At 48.1% G+C, this 16,868-nt stretch overlaps 1 protein-coding gene across 4 annotated transcripts in view; it reads left to right on the forward strand.

Annotated features, from left to right (window-relative positions):
* STXBP5L (syntaxin binding protein 5L) overlaps positions 1 to 16,868 on the forward strand; it is a 182,396-nt gene that overhangs the window by 100,886 nt on the left and 64,642 nt on the right. For all 4 annotated transcript variants that reach the window (XM_053302765.1, XM_053302766.1, XM_053302768.1 and 1 more), the window contains 2 exons: positions 1,061 to 1,101; positions 14,066 to 14,280. In XM_053302765.1, coding sequence (XP_053158740.1) covers positions 1,061 to 1,101; positions 14,066 to 14,280 — 256 coding nt within the window. The remainder of the gene's footprint in view (positions 1 to 1,060; positions 1,102 to 14,065; positions 14,281 to 16,868) is intronic.

Below are 16,868 nucleotides of genomic sequence, written 5' to 3' on the forward strand. Positions count from 1 at the left end.
ATCACTACAGATCTGCTAAGTGTGCTTCCGTAATTCCTGTATTGTGACACTGCATTCCCTGTGCTGACAGCAAGGTGCTGTTCACATTTCCGTTGCCTTACTTCAGATTTTATCTTTGCGAAAGTGGGTTACAGCCTTTTTACTACTAAAATGTTGCAAGTCCATTGCAGAAAAATAGCTGTATTTTCCCGTTGTAGGAGTTTGAGATTCTGGGAGTCGTTTTCAATATGATCTTACCAAAAAGCTGAAGAATTTTACTGCTTTTCTAGGATGTAATCTGGAAAGCACCCTGGTGCACAGGGTTTTGTCTGGATTCTGTTTTTCAGAGTTGCAATATTTCATTCTTCATAGATTACCTCCTTGTTCCTGAGCACAATTCTAAGTGTTGTTTGTTCTCTTTAAAGCCCTAAAGCACGAGTATCAAACTGCGGCCTTCCAGCTGTTGTTGGCCTACAACTCCCATCAGTCACGGTGGCCAGTAGCCAGAGTTGATGGAAGTTGTAGGCCAACAATAATTGGAGGGCCACAGTTTGACACCCCTGCCCTAAAGCCTGGGACCAAGATACTTGAAAGACCACCTTCTCCCACCACTGCAGTCCTCATCAGTGGCTCTGCATCGTGTCCTGTTGCCACACTGGAGATCTGATTAGCCAGAAAGTGGGTTACAGCCTTTTCAGTTGTAGCATCCCAGTTGTGGAACTCCCTACCTTAGAAAACTAGATTGGCCCTCTCTTTATTGGTGTTTCAGTGTTCTTTCAAAACTCTTTGTTTCACTGTGAGTTTGATTTGGTTTCTTTTCCCCCTTTCTGTAATGTTCATATCTAACTTCTAATTTTCAGTTTGGTTTTTGTTTACTTTTGTGTGCGTTATGGATTGTTCAGTTCAATTCAAACTTTATTTCAGTCACCAACCAGCAGAAGTGTTATGGATTGTTTTAAGTGATGTTTGTGAGCCACCTTGTGGTGCCTGTGAGGAGGTGAAAGGTGGAATATAAGTATTTTGATTCTAAAAATTAAATAAATACAATTCTTGTATTAACATACTCTTTTTTTTTTTTAAGTCATGCAGATGGATCAGTAAAATTTTGGGATGCTTCTGCCAGTAAGTTCCTCAGCGTAATTCTTACACAATTTACTAACTGTAGTACTTTACAGATTTGAAAAGGATGGAATTAATTTCAAAATTTCAATTTCAGTTGAAATTGTATAAATAAGATTCATGACACTGAAGCAATGAATTTAATTCCTTACATGTATATTTTGGCAGCATGGTATGCAATAGGAATGCTCAAGTATTGTGACTTTGTCATCACTAAACGTCAATTCATATTATTCATTCAGGGTCAGGATCCTAGGATAGCCCCTTAAGAGGCTTCTACTTCTGATTTGTCTACATATTCAAGTGATTTAATCAGCAATTGAAGGATTGGAAAGAGGAAAAATAGCTAGAAAATACCGGCTCTTCTTAATGCTTTGGATCTTGTGAAGTGCAAGGATAGAGTAACTGTGAATTACCTGAAACATAGACATTACCACATATACACTTACAAATGTGAAAGGGGGGGTGGAAGCCCTGTCCGCATGCATGGCACACCCGCCTTCAAGGCACTGCTCACAAATACGGCAGTGTTCATCTGAAGAAGCGAACGCCATATCTGTGATGGTGGGTGCTTCCGTAAGATCAGTATGATGCTTGCTAGAGTAGGAGACGCCTCCTTTTCCTCCTATCTCATCTAGCAGCTGCTTAGTAAGAGGGAACCCTCCAATTCAGCTGTTGCTCACTACATCATGGAAGGAGCCTCCGTCCTCCTTTTCCCCCTCCTTCCAGTGTTCTCTCTAATTTTTTTCTTCTTCTGTGTGTGGAATGAGTTTTGTTCTGGGCAGCAGTATAAGGCAGCGTGTGCACATGGGCATTCAGTGTGGGGCCTTCCTGATTCAACCTGAGCGGTGTCTAAAATTAACTGAATGTGTGCACACCTGCATTAGAGATGTGTACCAATGGTTTGTGCATAGGCTGGCAGGGCGGGGAGCAGATCTGGATAGTGGTTCCAACATCCATAAGGACTGGGTTCTGTGCCTGCGCAGACTATACTTCGGATAGAATTCTCTAAGGAATTCTAAGGAGCGCCTTACTAGGGGAACCATTCCCTGCCCCATCGACAGGGCTGTCCCTAGTGGGGTGAGGGGCTGGGGGCGAATCAGCATGTGTGGGGCCTCCTTAACATTTCATAACATTACAAAATCATACTGATTGATGACATATAGTATAAATAGTGTGAGTGAGGTTTTTGGACATGTCCAACCAGCTTGGACATATAATGTATTTCTAAAGAAATAAAAATAAAAAGCACAACACATGCTTCACAGTTCTCAGACCTTCTGGATTGCAAATCAACTTGAGCGTAGTACATTCATAAGTAAGTAAGTAAGTAAATAAATAAATAAATAGCATATATTGTTTGTTCCAGAAGTTTTTGTAATTTTCTGCCATGAAAAAAGCTACTTATAGGACTTTTTGGATGGGTTTTTAAAAGTTCAATTAAAAAAAACCAAACCAACAATTTGTTCAGTCCACTTCAATTTAAATATACATATTCCTCCCACCCTGCCCTACATCTCTGCTCAATGCCGAAGCCCTATGCCAAGTCATTCCAGGTGTTCTAAAGCCTGGGGCAGAAAGGGGGGCGTTTTACCCTTTTTTAAGGGTAAAGAAATCTGTGAAGGGCAGATTCTTCCATATGGGGGTTGAATGATGGTCTAGGTGCAGTGGGGCCGGGGGGCTTCAGTTCCAGACATTTTTGTAATTTTATGCCATGAAGCAAGCCACTTATAAGACTTTTTGGATGAAGATTTTTTAATTAAAAACAAAAACAAAAAAACAATTTGTCCAATCCACTACAATTTAAATATACATATTCCTCCCACCCTACCCTACATCTTTGCTAAATGCCAAAGCACTATGGCAAGCCAATCCCTAAATATTCAAGGGTGGCGGGGGGGGGGATAACCACAAAAAGGAAATCATATCATACCTCCATTACTAAGGCTGGGCTGGGCAGAGGGTCTGCAGAATGCTCTGGTGGGCAAGGGGAGAGCAGCCAGGGCTGGTCACTCTCTGCCTGCCTGCTTGCTTCCTGAACTTCAGGCTTCACGAGGCCTGCATGGAGGCCTCTCTGGAAGCCCCGCCCACCTGCCAAACAGCTGAGAGGCGGAGAGAGAAGGAGCTCTAGGAGCTTGCCTGGAAGGATGCTTTTCAAGCTGCACACACACAAAAGATGGGCTCTGGCTGGGCTGCGGGGAAAGATAAGTGGCTGGGACTGGGGGGGAGAGGAGGGCAGGCTGTACTGCAGTGTGACCAGAGCAGGCACAGCGGGGCTTGGGGCAATTGCCCTGGCTTCACCACTCTAAGGACGGCCCTGCCCATTGAGCTGATTCAAACACCAGCACATGAGCCAATTGGAGGTGCTAAACCGGCTTGTGCACATCCCTAATACACATGCCTTAGAGGTAACACTGTCTCCCTCGCAGATGATCAAATATGGGAACATGTACAGCTCCCAAACAAGGGTAAAAGAGATGTCCTATTCTAGTAATCATTGTGTGAATGCCCTAGTCTCTAGGTTCCCCTGATCATAGAGCAGTCCAATGAACCAATGTGGTTCAATATAAGCAAGTATAAAGTGATGCATACTGCATACAGTTCTGGTCACCATATCTTAAGGAGGACATTGTAGATCTGAAAAAGGTACAGAAGAGGGCAACTAAGATGATCAGGGGCCTGGAGCACCTTCCTTATGAGACAAGGCTACAGCATCTGAGGCTTTTTAGTTTGGGAAGGAGGCGACTATGGGGAGACATGATTGAGGTGTATAAAATTATGCATGGAGTAGAGAGAGAGAGTGGACAGAGAGAAACTTCTCTCTCACACACACAACACTAGAACCAGGGCTCTTCCCATGAAACTGAAGGCCAGAAAATTGAGGACTGACAAAAGGAAGTACTTTTTCACACAGCGCATAATTAATCTATGGAATTCTCTGCCACAGGATGTGGTGACGGCCACTAGCTTGGATGGCTTTAAAGGGGGCTTAGACAAATTCATGGAGGACAGGTCTATCAATGGCTACTAGTCTGGTGGCTATAGGCCACCTCCAGCCCCAGAGGCTAGATGCCTCTAAATACCAGTTGCAAGGGAGTAGCAGTAGGAGAGAGGGCATGCACATACCTCTTGCCTGTGGGCTTCCCAGAGGCATCTGGTGTGCCACTGAGTGAAACAAGATGCTGGACTAGAAAAGCCTTGGGCCTGATCCATCAGGGCTATTCTTATGATCTGGATCGAGATCCATCGACAGCCATAAGAATGGGTTCTGCGCCTGCGCAGGAATCCCTCCGGTGGCCATGCCTCAGCTTGTCGAGGCGTCCAAGCCCTGCCCACACGCAGCGCGTGCTATTTAAGAGCGGGGCTGGGCGCCATGTTCCTCAGTTCTTCTCCGACCGCCTTCGTGCGTGGACCTCGGTCTGCCGCCTCTTCGTCGGAAAGTTACCTCAGTATTCTCTTCAGAGACGATTTCTTTTTCTTGGACTGATCGCTTCGTGTATGACCCTCTTTTTCTGGCTGACGGACTCCTCTAAAGTTGACAAGGAATGGCTACCGACCAACGAATGGCTTGACGCGGACTGGACTTGACTTCCCTGTCGTCGCGCTATGGCGGATGATAAAAAGTCTTTAAAGAGGTGTAAGGGTTGCGATGCAAAGCTCCCTTCCAAAGACCTCCATGAATTATGCCTTATGTGCCTGGGCGAAGAACATAATGTTTCAACTTGTAAAATTTGTCTGTCTTTTTCGAAGCAGACGTGAAAAAATAGAGCGCTTCGCCTCAGAGCGGCAATCTATGATGAGGTGTTAAGTCCCTCGACACCGGGCACACCTCACCCCTCGACATTGAGAGCTCAGTCTGCTTCCACACCGCGTTCGAGGTCGAAAACTTCGACGTCGACGCATCCGGGATCTCCACGTTCAAAGTCCATATCCTCGACTTCGAAAAAGTCCAGACCTTCGACATCGAACCGTCCGTTGCCTACGAGCGAAGTCTTCTCGGTTGCAAAGACATCCTCAACACCGAACAGCCGTAAGCGTCGAGTTCCATCGACCTCCAGCAGTGACCCCGACGCCGACGAAACAGTGACAACATCTACGACAAAACGTTGACGATTGATTGATCTAATGGGAGACGCTACGCCTTCCCCTACTGCTCGACATCGACCATCTTTGACGCCGACTCGCCCGTCGACGCCGAGGCCGTCGACACCGAATGTTTCGGCTTCGAGAGCAAGATCCCTCTCGCCTGCTCCAACACCGGTTCCTTCCTTTCCACCTTCAACACCACCGCCTCAGGGACCTAGCGCGCTGCTGTCGCTACATACGCCGTTGATTACTGCATCAAGGCAGGTCACCCCTCGATATCGATCTCCACCCCTGAACTTCGATATCGACGGAGATACTCAAGAGGCTGAAATTGGTCTACATCCGACTACGACTCAGTCGCTCCTGTCGCTCTTGGATTCCACAGCAAGCACACCTTCACAAGCCACATATACCTGGTTCAGGCCCTGCAATCTCGACTGGTTCTCAAACCTCTTTACCAACCGTGTCATGGGAACCACTGACGTCTCTTCCCGCCACAGTGGCTGTACGCACGATATCTGCGTCTACTAATACTCCCTCCACAGCAACTAGACACTCAGCGACGCAAGCACCTACAGTTATCACCTTCAATGCCTGCGGGCAAACGAGACTGCCGGTAACCCATTCCGTAGCGGCTCAGACATCACCCCTGCCTTCACCTCCCACTCCTTCAGTCCGTTCTCAGGGGACCGCACCTACTTCTCCAACAGCCTCGCCTTCTGAACATTATGGCTCGTCTGATTTTGAATCGGACCCTGAAGGAGAGGAGACCATTATTGAACCTCCCACGGATGTGGCACCGACAGTGTATGTTTCACCCAACGAAGAAATGAAAGCGTACCACCGTCATGTGCGTACCATGGCAGACGCCCTAGGGCTCGACCTACGCTCCGAACTGGCGACAATAGACGATCCCGTCTATAATTTTATGTTGAAGTCACAATCGATGGCCCCAGTAGCCCTCCCGATGCTCCCTGTAATCACAAGGGCAGCTAAATGTGCTTGGGAAGTACTCCATACTTCCACCCCTACTTCTAAAAGGCTGGAGAGCCTTTATCGTATAATGGAAAAAGACAATACGTACCTTCTAAAACATCCGGCTCCCAATTCCCTCGTAATTGACTGTGCCTCTACGTCAAAATCTGGGAAGCGGCATATTGTTCCTCCTGAAAGAGAGGGAAGGAAATTAGACCTCTTAGGCCAGAAAATCTATTCAACTGCGTGCCTCTCAATCAAAGTTGCTAATTACGCAGCGTGCACCGCCAAATACACTCACAGTCTTTGGGAAGGATTGTTTACTGAACTTGACAACCTGTCACCGGAGGAGTTCAAGGTTAACTTTCAAAAGGTTCTGGAACGCTCGGGCGATCTGACTAGGCAACAACTCAGTATTGCCAAACACCTAGCTGAGAGCGAGTCCAGAGCCATGACGGCCGCTATCACTCTTCGCAGGCATGCTTGGCTCCGGTCTACTACCTTACAAATGGACATGAGAGAAAAGATAGAAGGTCTTCCTTTTGACGGCTCCGGCCTGTTTAGCGAAAACACGGATGCCACAATGGAACAACTTAAAAAATCTAAGTTTACCACGAAAACGTTTACCGCGCAACCATCCACTTCTACGTACGTGTCCAAGTACCGTTCCACGTATAATAAGCAGTGCCCTTCTTTCAGACAACAAGACCGTAGAGACTTCCGCAAGTCCTACCAGCCTTATCACCGGTGCACTTACCAGAACAAGTTCAAAACAAATCGGGCCCAACGTACCAAAGGGCCAGAAACTCAGAAGCGCCTTTGAAACTCAGGTCCGTCCACCACCAATTCTCCACTCCCCGTCCCCGCTGTCGGGGGCAATAACATCTCAACTGATGGGTCCTTCCAACGACCCCTGGCCGGCTCAACCCTCCATCAGGCTGGCAAGCCATGCCCCCGCATGGCAACATATAACATCAGACCATTGGGTCTTGCAGATCGTATCTTCAGGATATGCCATCGAATTCAAGTCGATTCCACGGTTCAGGGGAATAACATTCACCCCTCCTTCCTCTACACTACGGGAGGAGGTCAGGGAACTACTGGAGAAGGGGGCAATCACCCCAGTACGGTGGACGGACAGACAGGATGGATTCTACTCCCGTTATTTTCAAATTCCGAAACGGGACGGGGGCATCCGTCCGATTATGGACTTACGCAACCTAAACAAGTTTGTTCATGTCAGGAAGTTCAGAATGATGACGTTGCAGCAAATCCTCCCGCTCCTCCAAGGCGAACAGTGGTTGGCAACGCTGGATCTCAAGGACGCCTATTTCCATGTGAACATTCGGCCTCCACATCGGAAATTCCTACACTTCACGGTCGGTCACCAAGTGTACCAATACAACGTATTGCCCTTCGGCCTGTCCTCCGCCCCAAGGGTCTTTACGAAATGTATGGTGCCAGTGATTGCCTACCTGAGAACACATGGCATCACGGTCTACCCTTACCTGGACGACTGGCTCCTGGCCTCAAGGGATCCAGACGAGTTACGTTCGCAGATCCATTATGTTCTGTCGGTCCTTCACGACCTAGGCATCCAAATCAATTGGAAAAAGTCACATCTGGAACCTATGCGGGTGGCAAACTACATAGGAGCGGTATTAGACACAATGCGCCAAAGAGCATACTTACCAGAAGAGAGGTACGTCTTGATCAAGGACATGGTAACGCTCTTTTGGGATCACCCCACCCAGCCGGCACGCTCCATCCAGCACTTATTGGGCCTTATGGCCTCCTGCAATGCGGTGATTCACTATGCCCGTCTAAAAATGAAGAAGCTTCAGCTCTGGTTCCTCTCAGTTTTTCACCCTACAAGACACAACCAAGAGAAACGCCTACTGATACCTACTCCCATACTTCAATCTCTCTCCTGGTGGACGGAACGCAGGAACCTCCTGGAGGGAGTACCTTTCCCGCTTCCTTCCCCAACAGTCTGGCTAACAACGGATGCCTCCCTGCTAGGATGGGGAGAGCATTGTGCAGGCCGCCGGACGCAGGGCAAGTGGTCCCTCAACCAAACTCAACTCCATATAAACTTCCTAGAATTGCTGGCAGTTTTTCTGGCTCTACGGTCCTTCCTACCACTGTTGCAAGGCAGCTGTGTACAAGTACAATTAGACAACACGACAGCGCAAGCATACATAAACTGCCAAGGCGGGACGGTCTCCCGGAGCTTGTGCACTCTAGCCCTCCAGATGTGGCACTGATGCATCCGCCACAAAATTTACCTTCTCGCAGCCCACATCAAGGGCCTAGAGAACAGCTTGGCGGACAATCTCAGTCAAGTATTCCTGAACGACACTCACCACGAATGGGAAATCAATCCAAGATACATCAATCCGCTATTCCGTCAGTGGATTCGTCCATCAGTGGACCTGTTTGCGACCTCAACAAACAAAAAGTGTGCTCGCTTCTGTTCCAGAGCAGGTCACGACCCACTATCATTGGGGGATGCTTTTCAGATGGACTGGTCACTAGAAACGCCCTACATGTTTCCACCTCAACCCTTAATTGCCAGAGTGGTGGCTCGACTCCTAGCGCACCCAACTCCCTGCATCCTCGTGACGCCATGGTGGCCGAGACAACCATGGTTTCCACAAGTACGCAGACTGTCCGGAAATCTTTACCATCGCTTCCCACCAGAAGTGGACCTCCTCTCGCAGGACAACGGCCTCGTACTCCACCCAGACATTCTCACTCTCTGTCTGACGGCTTGGCGAATAAACTTTTAGATGATATATTGTTGAATCAAAGGAAATTGTCAACCAGGAGAAATTATCACAGCAAATGGCTTCGATTTAAGGCTTATGCGAAATCCCATGGGTTTCTGCCAAAATGGGCCTCCGTTCGTCAAGTACTCCTCTACTTGTCCACTCTTAAATTGCAGGGCTTGGCAAATGTTTCTATCAAAGTTCACCTTGCCGCCCTATCATCCCTTCACCCGGGCTGCGACGGTGTTACTCTCTTCTCACACCCCCTCAGCAAAGCCTTCCTGAAGGGCCTCTCCAATGTCTATCCTCCAATAAGACCACCGGTGGAACCTTGGAGCCTGTCTTTGGTCCTTTCTTCGCTGACGCAAAAACCCTTCGAACCTCTGGCCTCGACGTCTTTGAAATTGCTATCCTTGAAAACCGCGTTCCTGGTTGCGATCACGACAGCACGTCGGGTGAGTGAGCTCACTGCATTGAGAGTTGACTCCCCGTACACTCAATTTCATGAGGACAAGGTGCGTATGCGACTGGATCCCACTTTTCTGCTGAAAGTAGTTTCCGATTTTCACTTAAATCAGGACATTATTCTACCTACCTTCTTTAGGAACCCACAATTGGCCCTGGAAAGGTCCATGCATTTGCTGGACGTTCGTAGAGCCCTTCTATTCTATATGGCTCGTACGAGGGACTTTAGAGCCTCTTCACGTCTCTTTGTATCATACCAGGGCGCTACTAAGGGATCTCCAATTTCTCGTCAAAGATTGTCTAGATGGCTTGTCAACCTCATCGTACTCACGTATGAGATACAGCATAAAGCACCTCCGAAGTCCATCAAAGCCCATTCTACCAGGGCTTATGCTTCATCGTCCGCACACCTCTCAGGGATTGGCTTCCTGGACATATGCAAAGCAGCTACCTGGTCGTCCAATCTCCCATTTGTCAAGCATTACGCCATAGACGTGCGCTCTGCTGCAGAGGCTAGTTTTGGGAGAAGTGTCCTAAAAAGGGTGTTACAATAGCACTACTGCACCCCCCTCCTTGGGGAGCTTGCTAAACACCCATTCTTATGGCTGTCGGCGGATCTCGATCCAGATAAACAGGTTGCTCACCTGTAACTGATGATCTGGTAGAGATCTGTCGACATCCATAAGACCCTCCCATCCTTCCCCTCTGCAGTAGTGATGCTCCTCTGTGTGCGTGCTGCTTACTATACTTACCGTATCTATTCGTCTCCACTCATGATGTCCATCTGCGATGATCGTCCTCCTCAGCGGTCGTCGAAAGAACTGAGGAACATGGTGCCCAGCCCTGCTCTTAAATAGCACGCGCTGCGTGTGGGCGGGGCTTGGATGCCTCGACAAGCTGAGGCATGGCTACCGCAGGGATTCCTGCGCAGGCGCAGAACCCATTCTTATGGATGTCGACGGATCTCTACCAGATCATCAGTTACAGGTGAGCAACCTGTTTTTCTTAACAAGAGAGAGTAATTGGTGGCTTCCTTTTTTAAAAAAACACCCCCCCCCAAATGCCCAGCTGTGGTAGCCACCTCCAACCTTCATAACGCGTCAACTAGAGGTAGAGCGCTCTAACAACCACACCACCACTACTTGCTCCTAAAGCCTATTAATATTTAAAGAAGTATGGAGCTGCAACAAAATGTTGTATGTTCCTGGTGTCCATATGTTACCTGAACAAATGCCTGAGCATGGTGAAAAAGGAAAAGTTAGCAAAAGAAGGCAGGAGTCCCTGCTTTCTGCTTGGGTCTTTCTTCACATGAAAATTTTATTTTTTCTGATTTTGGGGTGTTGTGTGGAGGGAGCACTGGTTCTCAGTTCTGTCTTCTTTTTAATTCATCCTTAAAGCTTCAAGAGTTAATGTTAAATTGTAGGGCTCTTCAGTTTTGTGTAACTTCTACAGCGTGGGCTAAGGCACATTTCTTCTGTTAAGTTTTACTGTGGGTAAAACTTTATCTGAACCTTTTATCTGAACCTGCAGAGTGTTCCCATAAAGCTGGGGAGGTTGAGGAAATTCCCTCAGAACTTGTCCACTAGCACCTGGGAGGGCAGTACTGCATAACACGAAGAGATTAACTGTGTCAAACGTCTTCCTTCCCCTTCAGAAATAAAACAGGGTTACCTGGCTGGTGAGGAAGTCACTTGGTTTCAGCATTTTCTTCAGTGGAGACTGTTAGACAGCTTTCCCCCTCAGGCGAAGGGATTGTGACTGTCTTGAAGTATTTTTCAAGCTGAGCAATTTTCTACTCTTCTTGCTCAAGTCCTCCTTCCCCCACAGCACAGAGTTCTCTTACTTCCACCCATCTTCTTATCTGTTGAGCTGCACTTGAAGCATGAACATTCCACCCCACTGACTAACATGGGGCAGTTTTTTGGGGAGGCGGGCTTTCTCACTTCAGAATTTTTTAACACTGACATATCTGCAGGTCACCCGAGTCTGCCAGTACCTTCCACTTGCCTGCAGGCACTCCAGTTCTTTGTTCATAAGTATCCCAAATTTCAGCACTCTCAGAAATAGTATACAGATTGCAAATCCTAAGCAGGGAAAGACTGGCAGGACAAAATACACAGGCAGTTCCCAGGAGGGCTTGGTGAAGGAAAAAGTGTTTCAGGCAACTCATTGTGACAGACAGAATTAAACAAAGCAAAAGCAATGTGTACACCTTTACTTTTTACTTTAATAAATGTGATTCGCTAGCTGCCTCCCAAAATGGAATCTTTGAATTTTTAATATGGAAGCCAGTAATGTTGTACTGATCTAGCATAGCAATAATGTCAGTATACGTCAAAAGACTATATGGCAAAATGTGTGCATTTGCAAGAAGGACTAGATGTTAGATTTTAATTTGAACATTTTTGGGTTCCCATTGCACATTGTGGTCTCAGAACTGTATTTTAAGAATATTTTAAATATATATATATTAAAGATGCAGGACTCCTAGGCTGAAATCCAGACTAGTACTGCACTGGTACAATAATACTGACATCCAGATTAATACTGCACCCTCAATGGCATATTTTCAGGAGGCACAGTGGGCTTCAGAGTGAAGAGAAGATCAGTGAATATTGCCTCCTCCTCCTCATATGATGGTGCAGCATTAGTCTGGATGTCAGCCAGGGGTGCACCTAGGTAATTTTGGTGCCCAGACCTGAAGGGCTTCTGAGGGCCTGCCCACATCCCGCCCGCCCCAGCAAATTAAAATAAAAAAGTTAAAGTTTTTTTCAAGTTAAACCTGCATTTTTGGAAGGCCTCCCATGGATGGCCTCCCTAGAAGAATGCCACTGCTGCCCTGCAGTGCCAAGAGGTCCGTGAGGGGGCCTCCAAAGACCCAGGAGGGTCTCCTGCTACCACCCCACCCCACCCCTGACCCTCTGCTACCCCGTGGTGCTGAACTGCGGTGCCAAAAACTTCAGTAATTCTAGCAACCATGTGCACGGCTAGGGGGTGGGGGTGAGGTGCACCAAGCAGGTTTCTCCCACCTCCGTGGTGGCGGCAGTCGGCAGAGTGGGATTGGTGATGTCACGATCTTGAGACACTATTCTAAATGCACAGGCACGCTGGAGCGCCTCGCAGTTCTCAAGGGCTGCTGGGATGAACAGTCAGGCCCAGCGGCCACTCTCACTCTGCTTGCCATCACCACCACAGGGGTGGGGGAGGTCTGATTGGCTGACCTTACACCCCCCCCCAGCCGTTCACATGGCAGCAAGAATTATTGAAGTTTCTGGTGTTGCAGTTTGGGGCAGTGGCGGGGGTGGTGGCAGGAGTCCCCTCTGGGTCTTTGGAGGCCCCCTTGGAGGCCACAGGCAGGGGCCCCAAGGTCTGGGGGTAAGAGCGCCTCTGATGTCAGCATTGTGGTACCAGTACAGTGCTAGTCTGAATATCAGCCCTAATGTTGAAATGTTGCCCTTTTCTTTTGAAATCAGAATTGTATCCTGCCATAACAGCAGATATACAGTAGTTGTCCTTTTGATCATCTCAAAAATCAGAGTAGCCAATTAAAGCCTTTGTCTCAGAGCAAGCTCACATGAGGGAAAGAAATGCTGAATCATCCCTGCCGAACTTCCTGACTAGGCGTCTCTGTATTATTGGTAGGTTCAAAATGCTGCCACCAAGCACCCTAAAACTTGCAGAGAACTGGACCAGAGGATTGGGTGCTGTGATCCAAGGTCCTGCTGCAACTGGGTATTGGGCAAATACAAAAAACCCACCTTCCATGTGTACACTTACACGGGATGAGAAAAACTGATAGTTGCTGAACATTTGAGGATGTGTTTGCACCAGGGTAAACCCCCTTCGTTCCTGAGTTAAAAACCAACTCAGAGAGGCTTGTAAAAAGAAAATAACAAAAAAAAGTTTTATTCAAATTCCTACAGACTGCTTCCATCTGAGGCTTCTAGCTTTCTTAGATACACTCAAAAATACTTAGTAGGTTACAAAAATAGGTTGTCTTAGGCAAGCTAAAATGTTTATAGAGTCTTTTGCAATGCCCCAGGTAGGGTGGGCGTAGGCTAGTGTTTATTATTTTAATTATGTTACAGGTAAACAGTAATAGAACAGTATCAGGAATATGCAAAAGCACACACCAAAGAAACAGAAATTCTAACGCAAAGTCTGATTAAACAAACATTTCCCTAAATCAATCTTCCCAAAGCCAAAGCCCTGGCTCCTTGCCTTGAACTCACCAAACTCCGGATGAGATTTCAAGCTTCTTGCCCTCCTGTCTTTCAAGGATCTGCAGAGTCATTTTCCTGCAGCTAACTTCCATGGCCTCTTGTGCACCTCTAGCCTAGCTTCTTCTCACAAATAACTCTTCCCTTCCTGGCAACAGCTCTCTACGTCCCACCCACTTGGTGTACTGATTAGCTGAGCCTTGGAGTTCACCAGCCAAGTCAAGACAGGGTTCACTTCTGGTTAACTCTTTAGAGGGAGGGGAGGCTGGTCACTACAAAAAGTTACAAAACCTAGTAAATAAATATAACCTATAATTCTATGTTTTGCAATATTTTACCTTACCAGCCTTGTCTTACAAGGCTGGAAAAGACTAAAACTGTGATAATGTGCAATTAATAAATATTTATTTCCTCTAAGGCAATACAGTGGATGTGTTCACTATTTTCCAGATGCACTTCAGATATTATACAAGTTAAAAACTTCAAAGGTTTTTGAAAAACAGAAGCAAGAAGGAAAACCAACTGCAGAGATTGTAGAAGATGATCCTTTTGCTATCCAGTTGATGTACTGGTGTCCTGAAAGTAGAATCTTCTGTGTAGCAGGAGTCTCTGCGTATGTTATTATTTACAGATTCAGCAAACATGAAGTTAACACTGAAATATCAGTAAGTAGGCATATGTTTTGCGTATATATCAATCAACTTACTTTACTTCAAGGCTTGATAAAGTAAAGTGTGCCATCAAGTCGATTTCGACTCTTGGCTCCCACAGAATTCTGCAGTTGTCTTTCGTAGAATACAGGAGGGGTTTACCATGCTTCCTCCTGCGCGATATGAGATGATGCCTTTCAGCATCTTCCTGTATCACTGCTGCCTAATATAGTACCAGCCGGGATTCAAACTGACAACCTTCTGCTTGTTAGTCAAGCATTTCCCTGCTGCGCCACTTAAGGTGACATTCATAGGTAGTAGTTAAACACAGCTGAGATTCCAGAAGAGAATTAATTACTTCAGACAGCTCCAAGGGGAAAGAGTCAAGACCTTGCATAGCTCTGAGCAGCAGCAAAGCAGAGAAGGGTATAGCAATATAAGAGCAATGTTGCTCCAATGGCAGACTTTTTATGTCTACGGCCCAGGTAGAATAGATTGCTCCTGTTCCTTCTCTGCTAAAGGCTATTTGTTTAAAACAGGGCTTGCTCAGTTTTCTCAGCGTTGACTCCAGCAGCACTGGAGATCCTCTCCTTGGGCTGGGAAGTCCTTGAGGGACTCCTCCAAATCAGAGGATGAATTCAGGGCCGTGTTCTTGAGCTTGGGTGGGCAGTTATCTCTGGTTCTCCTGGTTTATCTGGGATGGTGGCTGCTGGTGGCATAGGGTTACCTGTGGTCAGAGTTTTCCCACCCTATCTCTTCCCCTGGATTGTTGGCATCATCCCCAATCGGGGGAGTCCTGGATCTGGGAGCATAACAAAAAAATCTTCAAGGTAGCGAACAATGGATTTCAGTAATAATAATTTAAAACAAGCTACACTCACACATACATGCACAGTTTAGGCCCCCGGCTGATGGTAGAGGCTAGAAGGTGCTTCCCTTTGCTTTGCTTCTGCCATCCCCAGGCAAATGGCAGCTGGAACAGACAGTTCTTTTCTGGCAGAGAGGTGGGAAGCAAGCTCCTTCAGCTGCTTTTTCCTTGGCAACTTGGGTTAGGCTAGTTGTCCCCTTGCCATGATGTTCTTTCAACCTCCCGGTGGTGCTTAGCCCTTAGTTAATAAAGTATAATGCTGAATAAAATTTCGGGGTGATGCAACACAGTGGGGCCATTCACATGACCTACTGGGTGTGTGTGTGGGCGGGAGGCTTCCCAAACCTTGCCTTCCCCCAGGACAGCCCTTTGTTGCTCAGTGGGAATACGGAGTAGGGAGGATTGTTCTGAGGCCGGGACTTGTCCTGGCTTCTGTGAAGCCCTCAATGCAGCACATGACATGCATACTGAACTGGGGGAGACGGGCACTCTAGGTGTGAAAGCAGCCCCTACTCACACATGAGTAGGGGTGTGTCCGAACCGGTCTGGAAGCCATTGTAAAGGCCTCCGGACTTTCCAGACCGGTTCGGATCTGGCTCGTCCGGGTCCGGGTGGGGGGGTTCCTTTAAGGGCGGGGAGGGTTTACTTACCCCCCCGCCACTTGCCCCCGTCCAGCGCGCGTATTTAATGTAATAATTGGGGCAGCAGGATACTTCCCTGCTGCCCCTTGTCCCTCTGCCATGCCGCCAGCTTTGACTCACAGTTTTGAAAATAAATTACTGCTGCCCAGTGCCAATAATGAAGTTGAAGAAGAAGCCGGCCTCCACTTCGGCGCCTCTCCGCCCGGCGGCTCCCCCAGGAGCCACCGCCGCCTCCCAGCAGCCACTGAGAGCGGCTCTGCCATGGAGGACGCGCCGCGGCAACCCTCACTTCCGGCTACCATGCGACTTTCCCCCACATACAGAGTGGCTGCATTCTGCCACTCTGTATGCGGGGGAAGTCGCATGGAAGCCGGAAGTGATGCAACCCTCACTTCCGGCTTCCATGCGACTTCCCCCCACATACAGAGTGGCAGAATGCAGCCACTCTGTATGTGGGGGAAAGTCGCATGGTAGCCGGAAGTGAGGGTTGCAGCGGCGCCGCGGCGAGTCCTCCATGGCAGAGCCGCTCTCAGTGGCTGCTGGGAGGCGGCGGCGGCTCCTGGGGGAGCCGCCGGGCGGAGAGGCGCCGAAGTGGAGGCCGGCTTCTTCTTCAACTTCATTATTGGCACTGGGCAGCAGTAATTTATTTTCAAAACTGTGAGTCAAAGCTGGCGGCATGGCAGAGGGACAAGGGGCAGCAGGGAAGTATCCTGCTGCCCCAATTATTACATTAAATACGCGCGCTGGACGGGGGCAAGTGGCGGGGGGGTAAGTAAACCCTCCCCGCCCTTAAAGGAACCCACCCCACAGTGCCGGACCGCAGCTCTGCGGTTCCGTGCACACCCCTACACATGAGCAGATAGCCAGGGGTAAGGGAGAGCTCGCTCCCTTGACCTCGGCCAACAGCTGGGCTTAAAAGCCGGGCTAGGCAGTGCTGGCCTGCCGGGATTGGGCCCGATCCCGGTGGTTCTCATGCACAGCTTAACCTGGTTAATTAGCCCAGGTTAGGCTGCGTGTGAGAACAGCCTCTATATCTTTTGAGTCATGGTTGTGTCTGAGCCTGATTTCAAGCATCACCAACAGCTATATTGGAG

Source organism: Hemicordylus capensis, chromosome 2 (genome assembly GCF_027244095.1).
Source record: "Hemicordylus capensis ecotype Gifberg chromosome 2, rHemCap1.1.pri, whole genome shotgun sequence".
Lineage (NCBI taxonomy): Eukaryota > Metazoa > Chordata > Lepidosauria > Squamata > Cordylidae > Hemicordylus > Hemicordylus capensis.